This window comes from Perca fluviatilis, chromosome 12, assembly GCF_010015445.1.
Source record: "Perca fluviatilis chromosome 12, GENO_Pfluv_1.0, whole genome shotgun sequence".
NCBI lineage: Eukaryota > Metazoa > Chordata > Actinopteri > Perciformes > Percidae > Perca > Perca fluviatilis.
In genome coordinates, this window is record NC_053123.1 from 36554007 (window position 1) to 36570185 (window position 16179).

The following is a 16179-nucleotide window of genomic DNA, read 5'->3' on the forward strand; positions in this document are numbered from 1 at the left end:
GATGACTGAGCTTCCACCCTATCTCTAAGGGAGACGCCAGCCACCCTCCTGAGGAAACCCATTTCGGCGCTTGCACCCTGGATCTCGTTCTTTCGGTCATGACCCAGCCTTCATGACCATAGGTGAGGGTAGGAACGAAAACGGACCGGTAGAACGGAGCTTTGCCTTCTGGCTCAGCTCTCTTTTCGTCAAGCGGTGCGATAGATGGAATGTAATACCGCACCCCGCTGCGCCCAATTCTCCGACCAATCTCCGGCTCCATTGTCCCTCACTCCGCGAACAAAACCCCAAGGTACTTGAACTCCTTCACTTGGGGTAAGGACTCATTCCCTACCTGGAGAAGGCATTCCATCGGTTTCCTGCTGAGAACCATGGCCTCCGATTTAGAGGGTGCTGATCCTCATCCCAACCGCTTCACACTCGGCTGCGAACCGATCCAGTGAGTGCTGAAGGTCGCGGAGCCAATGATGCCATCAGGACCACATCATCTGCAAAAGCAGCAATGAGATCCCCAGCCCACCAAAACTGCAACCCCTCCCCACCCCGACTACGCCTCGATATCCTGTCTATAAATATTACAAACAGGATTGGTGACAAAGCGCAGCCCTGGCGGGAGGCCAACCCTCACCTGAAGCACGAGTCCGACTTACTGCCGAGAACCCGGAACAGCTCTCACTTTGGTCGCATAGAGATTGGATGGCTCTGATTAGAGACCCCCTCACCCCATACTCCAGCGAGTACCTCCCAGAATATCTCCCGGGGGACCCGGTCGCCACGCCTTCTCCAAATCCACAAAACATATATAGACCGGTTGGGCATACTCCCAGGCCCCCTCCAGGATCCTTGCGAGAGTGAAGAGCTGGTCCGTTGTTCCACGACCAGGACGGAATCCGCATTGTTCCTCCTCAACCTGAGGTTCCGACATCGGCCGAACCCTCCTTTCCAGCACCTTGGGTAGACTTTACCAGGGAGGCTGAGAAGTGTAATACCCTGTAATTGGCACACCACCCTTTCCCTTTTTAAAAAGGGGGGAACCACCCCCCCAGTCTGCCACTCCTTTGGCACTGTTCCAGACTTCCCGCCAATGTTGAAGAGACGTGTCAACCAGGACAGCCCCTCCACACCCAGAGCGCCTTGCCATCATTTCTGGGACGGATCTCATCAATCCCCGGGCTTTGCCACTGTGGAGTTGTTTGACTACATCAGTGACTTCCGCCCGGAAATCCGCGATACCCCCGACCCCGCATCCTCCAGCTCTGCCTCTAACATAGTGTGCGTATTAGTCGGATTCAGGAGTTCCTCAAAATGCTCCTTCCACCGCCCTATTACCTCCTCATTTAGGTCAACAGTGTCCCATCCTTACTGTACACAGCTTGGATGGTTCCCCGCTTCCCCTCCTGAGGTGCGCTAACAGTTTTCCAGAAGCACTTTGGTGCCGACGACCAAGTCCTTCTCCATGTCTTCTCCAAACTTCTCCCACACCTGCTGTTTTGCCTTCGTCACAGGCGAGCTGCAGCCGCCGGTTACCTTCGTGCTACCGGTATCGGTACCTTCGGTACCCTGCAACTGCCTCCGGAGTCCTCTGGGATAACATATCCCGGAAGGACTCCTTCAGTCGGACGGCTTCCCTGACCACCGGTGTCCACCACGGTGTTCGTGGGTTACCGCCCGCCTGAGGCACCTAAGACCCTAAGACCACAGCTCCTGCCCGCAGCTTCAGCAATGGAAACTTTGAACATTGTCCACTCGGGTTCAATGCCCCCACCTCCACAGGGATGCACGAAAAGCTCCGCCCGGAGGTGCGAGTTGAAAGTCCGTTGGACAGGGGCCTCCTCGAGACATTCCCCAATTTACCCCGCACTACACGTTTGGGCTTACCAGGTCTGTCCAGATTCTTCCCCCACCCCCTGACCCAACTCACCACCAGATGGTGATCGGTTGACAGCTCTGCCCCTCTCTTCACCCGAGTGTCCAAAACATATGGCCTCAGATCAGATGAAACGATTATAAAATCGATCATTGACCTTCGGCCTAGGGTGCTCTGGTACCAGGTACCTATGTGTGTAGTACCTTCTATAAAAGCTGGTCCTATGTGTGTAGTACCTTCTATAACAGCTGGTCCTATGTGTGTAGTACCTTCTATAACAGCTGGTCCTATGTGTGTAGTACCTTCTATAACAGCTGGTCCTATGTGTGTAGTACATTCTATAACAGCTGGTCCTATGTGTGTAGTACCTTCTATAACAGCTGGTCCTATGTGTATGTACACTTCTATAACAGCTGGTCCTATGTGTGTAGTACATTCTATAACAGCTGGTCCTATGTGTGTAGTACCTTCTATAACAGCTGGTCCTATGTGTGTAGTACCTTCTATAACAGCTGGTGCTTTGTGTGGTAGTACCTTATGTAAAGCCTTTACAAGCCTTCAAACATGTACTGGGTTCAAGGTTCAGAGGTCAATATTTCAAAACAGGAGTAATGTGTGCTCTTCAGACTGACATCTGTTACTCTCCAGGTTGAGACCTTTTCAATGATGTGTTTGCTATAGTCCTACGACAAGGTTTTAATTTTTACATATCATGGTTTGCAAGCAATACTTTATTGTCCCCAGAGGGATATTTGCCTTCAGTTCAAATGCTTCACACATAACATTTGACATATTGTTTTATCATAGAGCTGACATATACTTACAATAAAAAACATAAACAAAGTGATATGTAGTCAGACTGAATCACATCAGACAGCCACAATCTATTGCTCATCTTTCACAAACAGTGAGCAAGAGCAACACATAACCATATGCATCATATCATGAAGCTACTCCCTGCAGCCTCAAGCAACATTATTTAAAGTTTTATTAGAGGTAGGTCCAAATAGGCCTATAGTTTAGAAATATTTAGTTTAAATTGGGTTACCCTATTTCTTCTGCTAGAGGATAAGTAATTAATACTTGGCATGGAGAATAAAGATAGATCAGACCATATTCTCTGTGCTTGCCTGGGGAGACAACCATCTGACAAGCAAGCTTTAAATGAGATGTTTTTAGATATCACCATGCTTTCTGACATATGAATATGCTCTGTAATGCAGCCTTGTACAACATAAACCCTCTGATTCACCGTGAGTGTCTGCTCTAAATGATAACACACACTTTGAACACGGGCCTTCCAGCCAAAGGTGTTGTCCATATGAACACCAAGGTGCCCATTGATTGGTTCATCATTTATGACCTCTGATGCCCTCTGACCCATGTCAGGACCAACTCCTCAGTTTGTGAAATAGTTGAATGAGATGTGTGAGTTGTGTCTGTATGCAGTATATAGGCTGAGCTAGAAGTGTGCCAAAAATGCCAAAACACATGTTGTATATGTACACGTACCCATACAAATCTATATACATCTTACTCTGTGAACAAATATCCTCGGCAACAATCTGCTTATCCTTTTAATTTCCTGAAAATGCTTCCTAAAACTACTGTGTTATGGAAGTTTCTGTGTAGCAGGAGTGGGTTTAGAAAGTTAAAAAGTGAAAAAATAAAGACAATAGCATACTAAACCAAGTTAGGTTATTGTATTTTATTAAAAATATATTTGCAAATATAGGAAGAACATGAATTTCACAAAAGACAGCAGTGCAGTGTGGAAACAGGAACACTGAGTTTAAGACCGGAGGTGGCAGGGGAGGAGGAGGGTCGAGCGCTTTGCCTGAAACGACAGCTGACAGCACAGGGAGAGAACAGATTTAAAGCAGAGTTGCAAAGCTGTGATTGGCCCTTGAATTTCGTGGGCAAGTCTGATTGGTTTAACTGAAAGCGTCACTTCTAAACAGCTAATGTGATTTAAGAATGAGTAGTGATTGGCTTAATGACGTCTTCCTGAAAGAATTTGCGCTGAGCTTCATATACATCTTCAGAGTGACAGCACACACGGACTTGGCTTATCGACGCTACATTTACATTTGTCACAGGCAATCTGATACACATGAAGACAATAGAAAAACACAAGAGACATCTCAGAGCCATTTTGTTCTTTCCCCTCTGCCCTACTTTCACCCTGAGGTCACCTGACCTGTACATCTCAACTGGCAAGGGAGGAGTGAATAGGCAGAGGAAGATAGTTTACTGTGACCTTGTACCTTTATCAGTTCAGATAAACAGTGCTCACATTATGTTCCAGACTTTGTGATTCTCACTTAGTTAGAATCAGAATCTACATGTGGGAATGAGATAAACTCCCTTTCAGCATTGTGAGAGAAACTTAAACAGAAATAAGACAAGAATATAAATAATCATGCTTAAATGTAAATTTGCCATTACACTCCACTCTTTTGATTACAACCTAATCACAAATAAACAAATTACTTTTATGATTATATATTTTCAAATAGCATCTTCCATGTTTTTCTGCTGTCAGAGGTTTGTCCACTAGCACTTGACAAATCGTAGGAAACAAGTCTTTACCACTGTCTTGTGTGTGTGTACGTGTGTGTGTGTGTGTGTGTGTGTGTGTGTGTGTGTGTGTGTGTGTGTGTGTGTGTGTGTGTGTGTGTGTGTGTCTGTGTGTGTGTGTGTGTGTGTGTGTGTGTGTGTGTGTGTGTGTGTGTGTTTAGTCCTCTTCTTGGCTGTTCTGAGCCTCTGTAAGAAAGGAGCATTTAAACACACTTCTTTTCTAAGTCTGATCTATGTCATCATTGATTCAAAAATATTGCTACATTAGGGTTAGTCAATTAAACAAGGTTCATACAGATAGTTATAGTGGACAAAGTAAGTACTGATTCCAAACTGTAAACATTTTCTGTTACCAGCAATATTCCATTAAAAATATTATCTAAGTAAGAAAGGTATCATAAAAATATGTACTTAAGGTATAAAAAAGCAACAATATAGAAAAGTCCTCACATCTTTTTAAACTGGAAACGATCAAAGCAGTTTTCTGTCAATGAACTAATTGATTAAGCAACTAATCATTTCAGCTGGACTTATATTTACTTATATATACTATATATTTGTACTATATAAGAAGAACTGTCAACATAAAAAATGAAATCAAGGTTAGTGAGAGGTGTGTCAGAGAGGTCAGGTCGTGGTATTCAGACCCCCTGTAGCTCTGCAACACAATTGTTCCTCTCTGTCATCTGGTGTGTCGAGAAGAAAAATCAGGGTTAAGAACAGTTCATCTGTTAGAGTGACATTTGGCATTTTGCATGACCTACAACTTTCTGATGTTAAACTCTATCCTGTTTCAAAACGATGCTGAAAAATTTGTCCATGCATTTCTTACTTCCAGGCTGGACTATTGTAACTCCCTACTGTCAGGTTGCTCAAATAAGTCCCTTAAGACTCTGCAGCTGATCCAGAATGCTGCAGCGCATGTTCTGACAAGAACTAAGAAAAAGATCATATATCTCCTGTATTAGCTTCTCTGCATTGGCTTCCTGTAAAATCCAGAATTAACTTTAAAATCCTGCTCCTGACCTACAAAGCTCTAAATGGTCAGGTATGGGAGTATTGTGTTGATCGCTGAGCTCAAGTCATCAAACAGCATCCTTACATATGTGTTCTGATGTTCCAGGTGTGTTAGTGCTGAGTGGAGAGCTGTTGTAACTGCATCATCTGTCAATCTGTTGGTCCAAACTGATGTTTATCAAGACCTGCAGGGGTGGCAGCCTTTATATTTATTCATTAATTTATCTTTTAAAACACTTGACAATGATGGGGGAAAGAGCAATTGGTCTGAAAACATGAACACACTGTGAAAGACACTCAGATAATTTCAGTGTTAGTTGAAAGAAAATATATTTAAAAAAAACTGTCATTCTTTCTTTAGTGCTGCATTTTATATTCAATTTAATGTTCAATTAGTTCAATAAAGGAAAGTTGGAAATTATTTCCTTTCATTAGTTTAAAATTAAACTAGCAGTTTGTTGGATTTTAGCAGAATACTGAAAGTAAGAACTGAGAACACTTTTATATCGTTAAGTTATATCGTTATCGCGATATTCAACAACGTTATTGCATATTCATTTTGTGTCTCTTTGCTGTTGTTTTGTGTCTTTATGGTCGTTTTGTGTCTGAATTGCTGTTTTGTTTGTTTTTGTGGTACTTGTGTGTGTGTCATTTTCAATGTGCAGGGTGAAACCACCTAGTTATATTACGGAAAGATGGTGGATGGAGTTACAAAATGTAAGTTTCAGTGACAAACGGGACAAGAACAGGACACAAACCCCTGTTGGGAATTCGTAGGGTACAGATTAAATTATTGGCAAATTATAGAAGACGTGGTATCAATATTAATAAAGTTATGAATACAGTATTAATTACCAAATTGAGAAACAATCAAAACGGGGCACCACCCTGGTACCAGGGACCAATAATCAAACTGTGAAACAGTCTCATTTAGGTGGTGTTCCCTTTAAAATACAGATCTGAATTATTTTGGTTAATTTATCTGGTATATTCTAAAGGAACAAAATGAAGGGTGAATTCGAGCAACTGACTGTGTTCAACCAGCTTGTTATTACAACAAATACGCAAAACAGACATCTGCTATTTAAAGTATAATAGAATTTATTGAACTTCAAAATCATCAATGGCCAATTGATAATTCTTCAATCAATCAAAACCAATGTACCGTTTTTTAAACTACAACAAAAACGGAAAGAAACAAGCATGTGGGGAGACAGGTCTGTGTGTGTGTGTTTGTGTGTGTGTGTGAGTGAGTGTGTGTGTGTAGGTGCAGGATTGGAGGAGGACAAAGGGGTAGGAGTAGTGGGTTCAAGTGGTTAACCACGCAAGATTTCAAAATGGCGGGCGGGAGACCGCGTGTTTGAAGGCACGTCTCTTCTCGTACAAAGGCCCAAGATGGCTATTCCAATGTTGCAATGACGGGGAACATTGTGGTTTTCTACACGTGTTACGGGCAAAGAGGGAACACACCCCGGAGTGCTATTTTTCACAGCTCAGTAAGGTCAGCAGTAGTTGGTAAATGCTTTTAGCTGCTACAGACCTCTGCTATGTCGGAAACGGTGCTCTGCATGGTGCTCCGCATGGTGCTCTGGTAGTTTGTGGTTCAGTTAACCCGATAAAAGGGGACTATGAGCCGGTTACTGAGCACCGCAAGCTACCAGTCGTTTCGGCAGACATTACAAAAAGTGAAAGTGTAAGTTTAGGCGCCAAAACGACTAGTTAAGTTCAGGGAAAAGATCATGGTTGGGATTAAAACACACAATGAACATGCTTTTTCTGGGTGAAAGTATTTTGTTTTCCTGGGACAGTCCTGTGTTTTATGACCCATCCAACCACCCTGGACCAGAGATGGGGACTCAAGTTCAAGACTCTGACTCGAGTCACATAGTGACTTCAGACTTAACTCGCTCTCATGATGCGAGCCTCGTGAACATTCTTTATTTTTAGGAAAGTCTGATGAGCTGTATGTTATTCCTCTCTTCTTCGGTGGTTCTGCGATTATGAATCCCTTGTGCCCCTTGCCCTCTACCCTTTTTGTAATACCGTTTGGGAGAGGTGAGTGTAATTTATTTATCTGAATTCATCCCATTTATTTCTTGTATTATTTTGTTCCCTATAATGTTTTGTCTGTCCAAACCTATCTACGTATTGATTTCAACATCCTAATGTCACTACATGAGTATGTTGTTTTACAAGTTTGTAGAGTTAGTTTAGCTAGCTTAAATTTGTGGTAGACAAAGTTATCTTCCGTTTTGTAAATGTGTTAATGTGTGTATTTGTTAGGATCATTATTTATCAAAGAATGGACAAAATCACTGGAGTTATCTTAAAAGCTGGTTTACTTGCAGGTAGAGTCAGTTTATAGCACTCACAGCATAAGTACAGAAAATGACTGAAGGTTTTTCACAACAGTGTCTTTTTGAAGGAGTTGGGAGTCAAGATCGTTATTCGTTATTCATGCAATCAGTAGATTTTCTTCTTATCTCCGGTCATGCCCCGCATCTCCTCCACATGATGCGCTCTGCCCTTAGGATACAGCCTGTGCTCTTTGCAAGGTCACTCAGCTTTCATGATTAGCCCATGAAAGACAGAAATCCTAAAACAAACAAACAAAGTTTGGATGCAAATGGTTTAACAGAGAAACTGAAGCAAAAACCATTCTAAGCATAATTTTTCTAACAGTATTGTTGAAGCTGAATAATGAGGTCCTGTTTATTTGTTTATCACCAGAGAGAATACATTGATATCATCATAAAGAGATCCTGTGTCACAGTGGGATTAATAAATCAAACACAACGCAGAAGTCCACCGGTTAAACACACATTGTTCATCACATCCAGACACCATCATACACCACTGACTAAACCTGTTTGAGTCGTTACTCGCTCTGATCTTTCACCCGTGTCTTTAAATTACCTCATGAGTCGCGAGTCTCTAGTATCATTAACTCAGATCAGTTGAGTCCTACTACAATTCAATCTAAAATGATAACAGCACCACACACAAACCTATTGCAACATTAGCTATTACTAGTCCAAGCTATCTCAGCTGCCAAAAGCTTTATAACTTACAATTTCATAGGCAACCACAACTCCACATGTCAACCCAAGCGACTAAGTGAGCAGAGACAGTCCGAGACAGGTTATAGAGGAACTTCCCGACCCACAGATTCAGAGCCGGAAACATTTCAAGCTCGCAGAACATGGGACTCTTGAGTCCACGAGTCAGTCAGTCAGTCAGTCAGTCGCGTGAATCAGCCAGCTATGTTGTCATGAGTGGATCTGCAGAGTGAGTGAAGTCTCTCCTCGAGTCAGGGTGAAAAGCAAATCCACAACAAAAGCCATCTTCTCACTTCTGAAATAACATACAGTGTTCTACACATAGTCTAGGCCTACTGTAGGTTTGGTGTATAAATGTAGTATATTCAAATGCAGTTAGATAGAGCACAAAAAACATTGTAAGCTTGCCTCGCAGACCATGGGAGACCTTGAGTCATCATGACTCATGAGTCCTCGAGTGAGTCAGCTAGTCACGCAAATCAGCCGGCTACGTTGTCATGAGTTGATCTGTAGCAGACGAGCGAGTGAAGTTTCTCCTCGAGTCAGGGTGAAAAGCAAATCCACAACAAAAGCCATTCTTTATTTCTGAAATAAAATGCTTATAGATTATACGTTTGGTGTATAGATGTAGCATATCAAAATTAGGTCGATCGATTTAAAAAAAAATAAAAAGTATTCACTGCGGGCATTTCTCCGTTCCTGTTTCTATGTCTACATTGAAAGCCTATATATTGCTTAGGCTACACTAAGTTAAGTCAAAATGCTCTATTTCCCGTGACTAAATGGGTCTCCTGTGAGCAGCTGCATGAGGTGGCAAGTAGGACTGAGTTTTCTTGGTGATTTAGCAATACTGACTCAAGTGACTCAAGTGACTCGCACAACCCAGATCAGTTTAGTGAGAGACTCAGAATAACTTAAATCCTTAAAAGGAATCGAGTTTACCAGGCCTATCACTGACCCTGACTTTAACACCCTGTTAAATATCAAGTCTTTACCCGTCATGGCGATTAAGACCACTCCCTTTCTAAGGTATATAAGTGACTCTCTTTTCCCTCCAAACCAAACCAAACCAGGCAGTACAAAGATTACTGATGTGAGTTTAATGGACGTTTTCACATTGTATTATCATTATCATTGAAAGAAAGATTTGCCTGAAAAATTTATAAATGTTGTTTATGCTAGATTGCAGAGTTTATTCTGTTGAGTAAAGATAAAAATGAGTGCAGATTGTGAATACATTAATGATGTAAATCAGGTGAAGTTTGACCTAATTTGTTATTATTGAGTGTTTAATGCTATTCAGATCTGTGACATTATCTTTCAGTGACAGTCATCAGCTTGTTCTTCTCCTCTGTGTCAGCCAATCACCACCTCAGCAAAGGTATTTATATTTCAATTTATTATCACAATTTCATCTATTTTTACTTTTACTAACAACTAATCCTGTCTGTATTGATAGGACATTTTTGGAGGAGGGAATGAGTCCTTACCCCAAGTGCAGCAGTTTAAGTTCCTCTAGTCTTGTTTGCGAGTGAGGGGACAACAGAGCGGGAGATTGACTGGAGAATCAGCTCAGCGGGGGCACTATTGCATACACAGTTTGTGTGTTCTGAGCCAAAAGGCAAAGTTCTCGATCTACCAGCCTGTTTGAGTTTCTACCCTCACCTATGGTCATGACGGCTGGGTAATGACTGGAGCTCATTGAGGTGGTTTGTGCATCTCGTAAGGATGCCCCCTGGGCGACTCCCTAGGGAGGTGTTCCAGGCACGTTCAGCTGGGAGGAGGCCTCGGGGAAGACCCAGAACTAGGTGGAGATATTATATCTCCAAACACCTCAGGATCCCCCAGTTAGACGTCTGGTAAGGATGCCCCTGGGCAATCAGAGTTGCGATCAGCAGATGACGATGCATAATCTATCAAATATTAAACGATATCTATATTTTATAATACACTATTAACTAATCTGGATACTTTAATTTGATAAATGGCTCATTAATAATCAATTGCAGTCATTAATTGTCTGACATTCTTTCCTTGTCTGCAGTATGTTGACTTTGTTTAACTTCTTCCCACAGATGACGTCAGTCTTTCCATTAGCTTTGTTGCTCTGTTTGTCCAGCGGACTGTTGACTGCATATGTAAGTACACTCTTAAGAAATAAATCACTAAAATAACTAAAATAATAAAAAATGGAAATTTGGTGTGTAGATACAGTAAAAATAAATGTTCTGTTATTATTAACAGCTTTTAGTAAACAGCTTACTATCTTCACTTCTGAGTAAATGTCGGCCCTGTTCAGCAGATGTTATTGCACATATAGATACAAATGCTCATTCCATTTTTGTTAATAATAGTTGCACTCTTTAATGTGCATCGAAAATTGTGAGTTGATAAAACCTGTGCTCCAGGGACCATATTCATATAACATCTAAAGCTAAATGTAGCTCTTAACTGGCTGAGTTAGAGGCTGTTAAAGTCTTGTCTAACTTATAATAAACAGGTCAGAACAGTATCTCTGACTTGTTGGGTTGCTCTGATTGTAGTCTTGCATTGCCAGCTCTATCTCCATAGCACAGAGGAGGAACAATCCGTAAATGAACAGTTGTCGATATAGACTAGTCTGATTGTTTTTGGCTTATTTGTTCATACAGGGTGAACCTTGCTGCCCTCCTGGTTGGACTCAGTTTGGCTCTCGCTGTTTCGCTTTCTACATCCAGACAAAGACCTGGATCGGTGCAGAGGTACAGCAGTTCCATCCATCATAACACATGTATGCTTAATACCAATGTACTGTAAGACTTCAAACGTTTCAGGTTAAATGGGAAAATGTTGTATCTGCTCCATTCTGTGTGAGTAACAGAGTGCGGCAAGGAGGAATTCTATCTCCTATTTTATGTAATGTTTATATGGATGAATTATCAAATCAGCTAAATAGGTTAAAAACCGGCTGTCTTGTGGGCAATACTATTGTTAATCATCTTATGTATGCAAATGACTTGGTCCTGCTCTGTCCATATAGTGTTGGGCTGCAGCAGATGCTGAAGGTGTGCTCTCAGTATGGCCTTGATAATGACATAAAGTATAATGCTAAGAAAAGTCACATAATGATAGTTAGAAGCGACGAAATCAACTTTTCCGACCTTTTATTTGTCAGACAGTCCTTGCTGTGTGTGAGGAAATTAAATATTTAGGTCATGTCATATCTGATGACTGGACAGATGACAAAGATCTCTACCGACAGCGCTGTAAAATTTACTCTCAAGCTAACATGCTTATAAGGAAGTTTTCCATGTGCTCTGACTCTGTGAAGTGTTCTCTGTTTAGAACATATATCCCACCGCTATATACTGCTCAACTGTAGTCTAACTATAAGAAAAAGAGTATGCAGAGGCTCAAGGTTGCATATAATGATGCAATGACGATGCTGCTCCATGTCCAATGTCCATTTGTTTGTGTCCACTAGAGTGCTCTTAAGACAACTGATGTTTAGTTTCATGTGTCGCCTGGACAAGTCAGAGAACCACATAATTGAAGTTCTAGTCAGCCCTGTGAAAAGCTGTTACACATACACTTCTAGGTTAAGACAGCATTGGTGCAATAGTCTGTATATCTTATAGGTTAATATGCAATTTTTATGTATTATTGTTATATTACTATAGGCTAATATGTAATTATTATGTATTGTAGTATCTTTTATATTTTTATATTATGTATACTGTATTATGTGCTATATGGACTTGGGTCTGCAATAAAGCTTTATTATTATTATTATTTACTGCAGTAAAACTAGTCATACCACAAAATTAGGAAAATGATCAAACTCTCCCGAGACATGAACACCCGTTAATACCAATGATACTTACATACTTTTATTTAAGTAACATTTTCATTGCAGAAGATTTACTGTAACAGAGTATTTTTACAGTGTGTTATTAGTTTTAAGTAAAGGATCTGAATACTTCTTCCACTACTGATTAAAAGTATAAAAATGTTCCATGTGACTATAAAACTGCCCTGAGATCTGTTAATAATGTGATTATGATTTTGTTTCTTTCTAAACATTTTAAACTGATGATATTGTCTCCATTAGCTCTTCTGCCAGTCCGCTGGTGGGAATCTGGCTTCCATCCACTCAGATGCGGAACATGGATTCATCAAAAACTACATTTTCGAAGTGACCGGTGCACAGACAACTGCCTGGATCGGAGGCACCGACGCAGTGAAGGTGAGACTTTTATCACCACACAGGAAGTGATGTCACCCGTCTCTCAGCCTGTTCTATGAAGCAATCGTACATATAGCTGTCAAAAGTAAAGCTCTGTGATCTGTATGTATTCCACATATGTATTACTGTCAGCAGCACATTGACTGCTGCTGTATAAGAGCGTGAAGATCCTCATAGGGAGGAGGTATGGGGGGGATATTTGGCTCCTAAAACACAGGGCTTTGAAGCTGGGGAGCAGAGTTCATGTCCTGAAGAAGTTAAGAAGAAAACAAAAGACTATCACCCTGTAAACGAGTGTTCATGTCCTGAATCCTGATCTTAACTAGTTGTTTTGGTGTCTAAATGTAACTGTCGTCATTGCATGATGCACAGTACCAGCTCACTGTCACCTTTTCTCAGCTAAATTTAACAGTCATGTGACCGACAGGCAGTCGACTAATTTCGTAGGATTTCTTACATAATTAGGCGATTGTCATACAATTGTCATACAATATCTTACAAACCCGTTCATGACAATGCGTTGGGTCTCATGAGTTGTTGTAGAAAATAAGAAGTCTTTTGGCCTGAATGAGTATTACAACAAAACCTCTTGATTTGACTTTGACTTTAAACCAATCTTTCTCCTCCAGCTGTTTACATGGTTCTGGTCTGATGGATCCAAATTCGACTACGCAAGCTGGAATGCGGGGGAGCCTAACAACTTCGGTGGAAATGAGTTCTGTCTTACCATGAACTGGGGTGGAGGTAAAAAATATTTAAAAGATCTTGTTGTATGTTGCACTTTTAAACATAAAAGTTAAATGTAATCAGTTACATTGGTTGTAAACTCTCTCTACAGCAAACTGGAACGACTTGGCTTGTGCCTCCAAGGTTTCTTTCGTGTGCTCCATGAACCTGTGTGTGTAACTCTACCACACCATCATGATGCCTCTACAGCTCATCTATAATCTCTATCATTGATTCACTTTCAGTTTGTTCAGCAGACAGAAACAGCTCTCTGCTGACAGATGACTCACTTTCACTTGTTTATAATCTGAAGAGTTAGGGAACAGTTCACATTTGGGTTTAAAATTAGACAGAAACTGGCTCACTGAGCTGGACAAAAACTAATCAGTAATTGGACTTTTAATCTACAGTAAATAACACAAAATGAAATACAGAAAACATTTGAATAGTCACACATCTTTTACATTTTAGCATACACTAAATATGAAGTTCCCTGAAGCAGATATTAGCTTAGCTTAGCATAAAGATTGGAAACAGGGGAAACAACTAGCCTAGCTTAGCATAAAGACTGGAAACAGCTAGAATGACTCTGTCCAAAGGTAAACCTACCAGACATGAGTGGTGATGATCTTTTCATCCAAAATGTCCAGATAGAAAATAAAAGTGTATATTTTGTTGGACCTTTCTGTGATACAAGAGGAGAATGCAACTGTAATAGCACTTCATAATAACTATTAATAATTCATATAGTCCACTGGTTTAATGAACTGGTTCCTTTTTATTCTTAAAACTTATGTGTTGTGTTCTTTATTCATCTGATTTTCTTTACTATATAATCAACTAAGCATTCAAAAATAAAAGACATATTGTCACATAAACAGTGTCTGGTCCTGTTGTTGTTTTCTAAAAGGGACACATCATTAATATTTCCCCTGGGGGCTTGAAGTCACATACATATCCCTGCTTCTGCTCAATTAGTTTTATCCCCCGGTGGAGACAAAATGTTTTTCTCACTTTTTTGTTTACTGGGGCAAAAAAGGACCCTATGTCCCTTCCTCGTTTCCTGATAACTATTAGAAGAAGAAAAAACGTAGGGGCATGCATTACATTTCGTTGCCTAACCATCCCTCCCTACTTAAAGTGATGGTTCGGAGTAATTTCACCCTAGGGTCCTTTGCACCATGACCTCGAGCCAAACACCCCCCTAGAAGCTTTTTTCACCTGGGTCAAACACAGGGCTCAATATGAGCCGGAACACGCCGGAACATGTTCCGGCACCTCCGACGTTGGATCCGGAACCTTTTTTATTGGATCCAGCACCTCCTATGTCACCAGGAAAAATGAATCGCCTCAATGAAAAAAATAAACTACTGTTTGTCTAGTGTTCAATGTTGTTATCTGTCTTGTTGGTCTTTAATCCCCATTGAAGTTCCACAAAAATCTTGTGTTTGCATTTTCGATGCGTTTTGAGGTGAATTTTCAGGGTAAGACGGATGGGGGGGCGGGGGGGGGAACACTAGTGTAACAAGTGCTTGTGCTGCCTGAGATTGCTGTTATAGCCTTGTTTCAGTCAAGGGAAAAATGTCAAAAAGACAACAAAGTTTGCTAAACTTTTTAAATACGCTGGCCAGTCAGATCCCAAACAAGCAAAAACCGTTTCTGCCGATCAAGAATGTGCAGACCACGGTGTTTGTTTTTGGTTAAATTAATAGTCCAATAGGATAATTGCTGCTTGTGAAAACGATTGTTGCAGTGTATTTTTTTTTTTTACATTTTGAACCGATGCAGTGCTTGTTCTGAAATTAAAATAAACATTGCCCTGATGTACACACAGCGTTGTTTAGGTTGTTTTAGTCAGAGAAGCTACGTAGGCAGTGTCATTTATTTTTTGTTCCGTTACCTGCAACCCCCGTTTTGAGTCGCTAGATCCCCCCCCCCCCCACCGGGCTCCAGGACCTCCCACTTTACAAATTAAGCACTGGTCGAACATTGGGAGAGTTACTACAGCACTACAGCACTTACTTAAAAAAAAGAAGTTAAATTGATAAATTTATATTTATTTACTTATATTGTTGGAGAGCAGGGAAGCTTTATTGGCTGCCTTGATGTTGCCAAAATTTAAAGTTCAATGGCTAGGGGGAGCGGAGCGGAGAGAAGCGGGCCCAAAAAATCAAGCCCGACCCTGCCCGAGCCCGTGCACGTTGTGTCCGAGCCCGGCCCGGTCCGACACATTAACTGGAATTATGAGCCCGAGCCCGATTTCAAGACACCGCTTTTTTAATCCGTGGGCCGTTATAACTGACGTTCTCAACTACAATTGAGAGTTGTTTGAACTGCAGAAATATGTTTAAAATGATCTTAGTGAATCCAAGTCCCCATTTTATTTGCTGTCACAGGTGAGCAACGTGCCGCACTTAATGCACTCGCAAAGCCGACACATGTTGTCACTTCCCACGACTTGTTTAAAATGGTTCCATATCTCAGACTTTCCTCCAAACTTGCTCAAAGGTTGTTGTTTTTTCTTTACATCCTCAAGCTCCATGTTGCACTTAAGCTGCACCATACAGGCCCGCAGGCCCGGCCGGTGTGATGTGTGCGAGAGGAGACATGTTGCATTTCGTAACTGGAGTCTAACTTGTGTAACATTTTGGACACATTTATTACTTTGGCCTAAATATAGCCTTTAAAGATAATATTTCTGATTA

At 41.2% G+C, this 16179-nt stretch overlaps 2 protein-coding genes across 2 annotated transcripts in view; both read left to right on the plus strand.

Annotated features, from left to right (window-relative positions):
* The first annotated feature begins 9559 nt into the window (after positions 1 to 9559).
* LOC120570173 (galactose-specific lectin nattectin-like) overlaps positions 9560 to 16179 on the plus strand; it is an 85437-nt gene continuing 78817 nt past the window's right edge. Inside the window, exons 1-2 of the mRNA XM_039818425.1 lie at positions 9560 to 9616; positions 9848 to 9904. The gene's annotated coding sequence lies outside the window, so the exon portion shown is untranslated. The remainder of the gene's footprint in view (positions 9617 to 9847; positions 9905 to 16179) is intronic.
* Positions 10554 to 13893, plus strand: LOC120570167 (galactose-specific lectin nattectin-like). The gene is made up of 5 exons (XM_039818419.1): positions 10554 to 10661; positions 11175 to 11264; positions 12614 to 12748; positions 13378 to 13492; positions 13587 to 13893. The coding sequence occupies exons 1-5, from the start codon at positions 10569 to 10571 to the stop codon at positions 13652 to 13654; spliced, it is 501 nt and encodes a 166-aa protein (XP_039674353.1). The 5' UTR covers positions 10554 to 10568; the 3' UTR covers positions 13655 to 13893.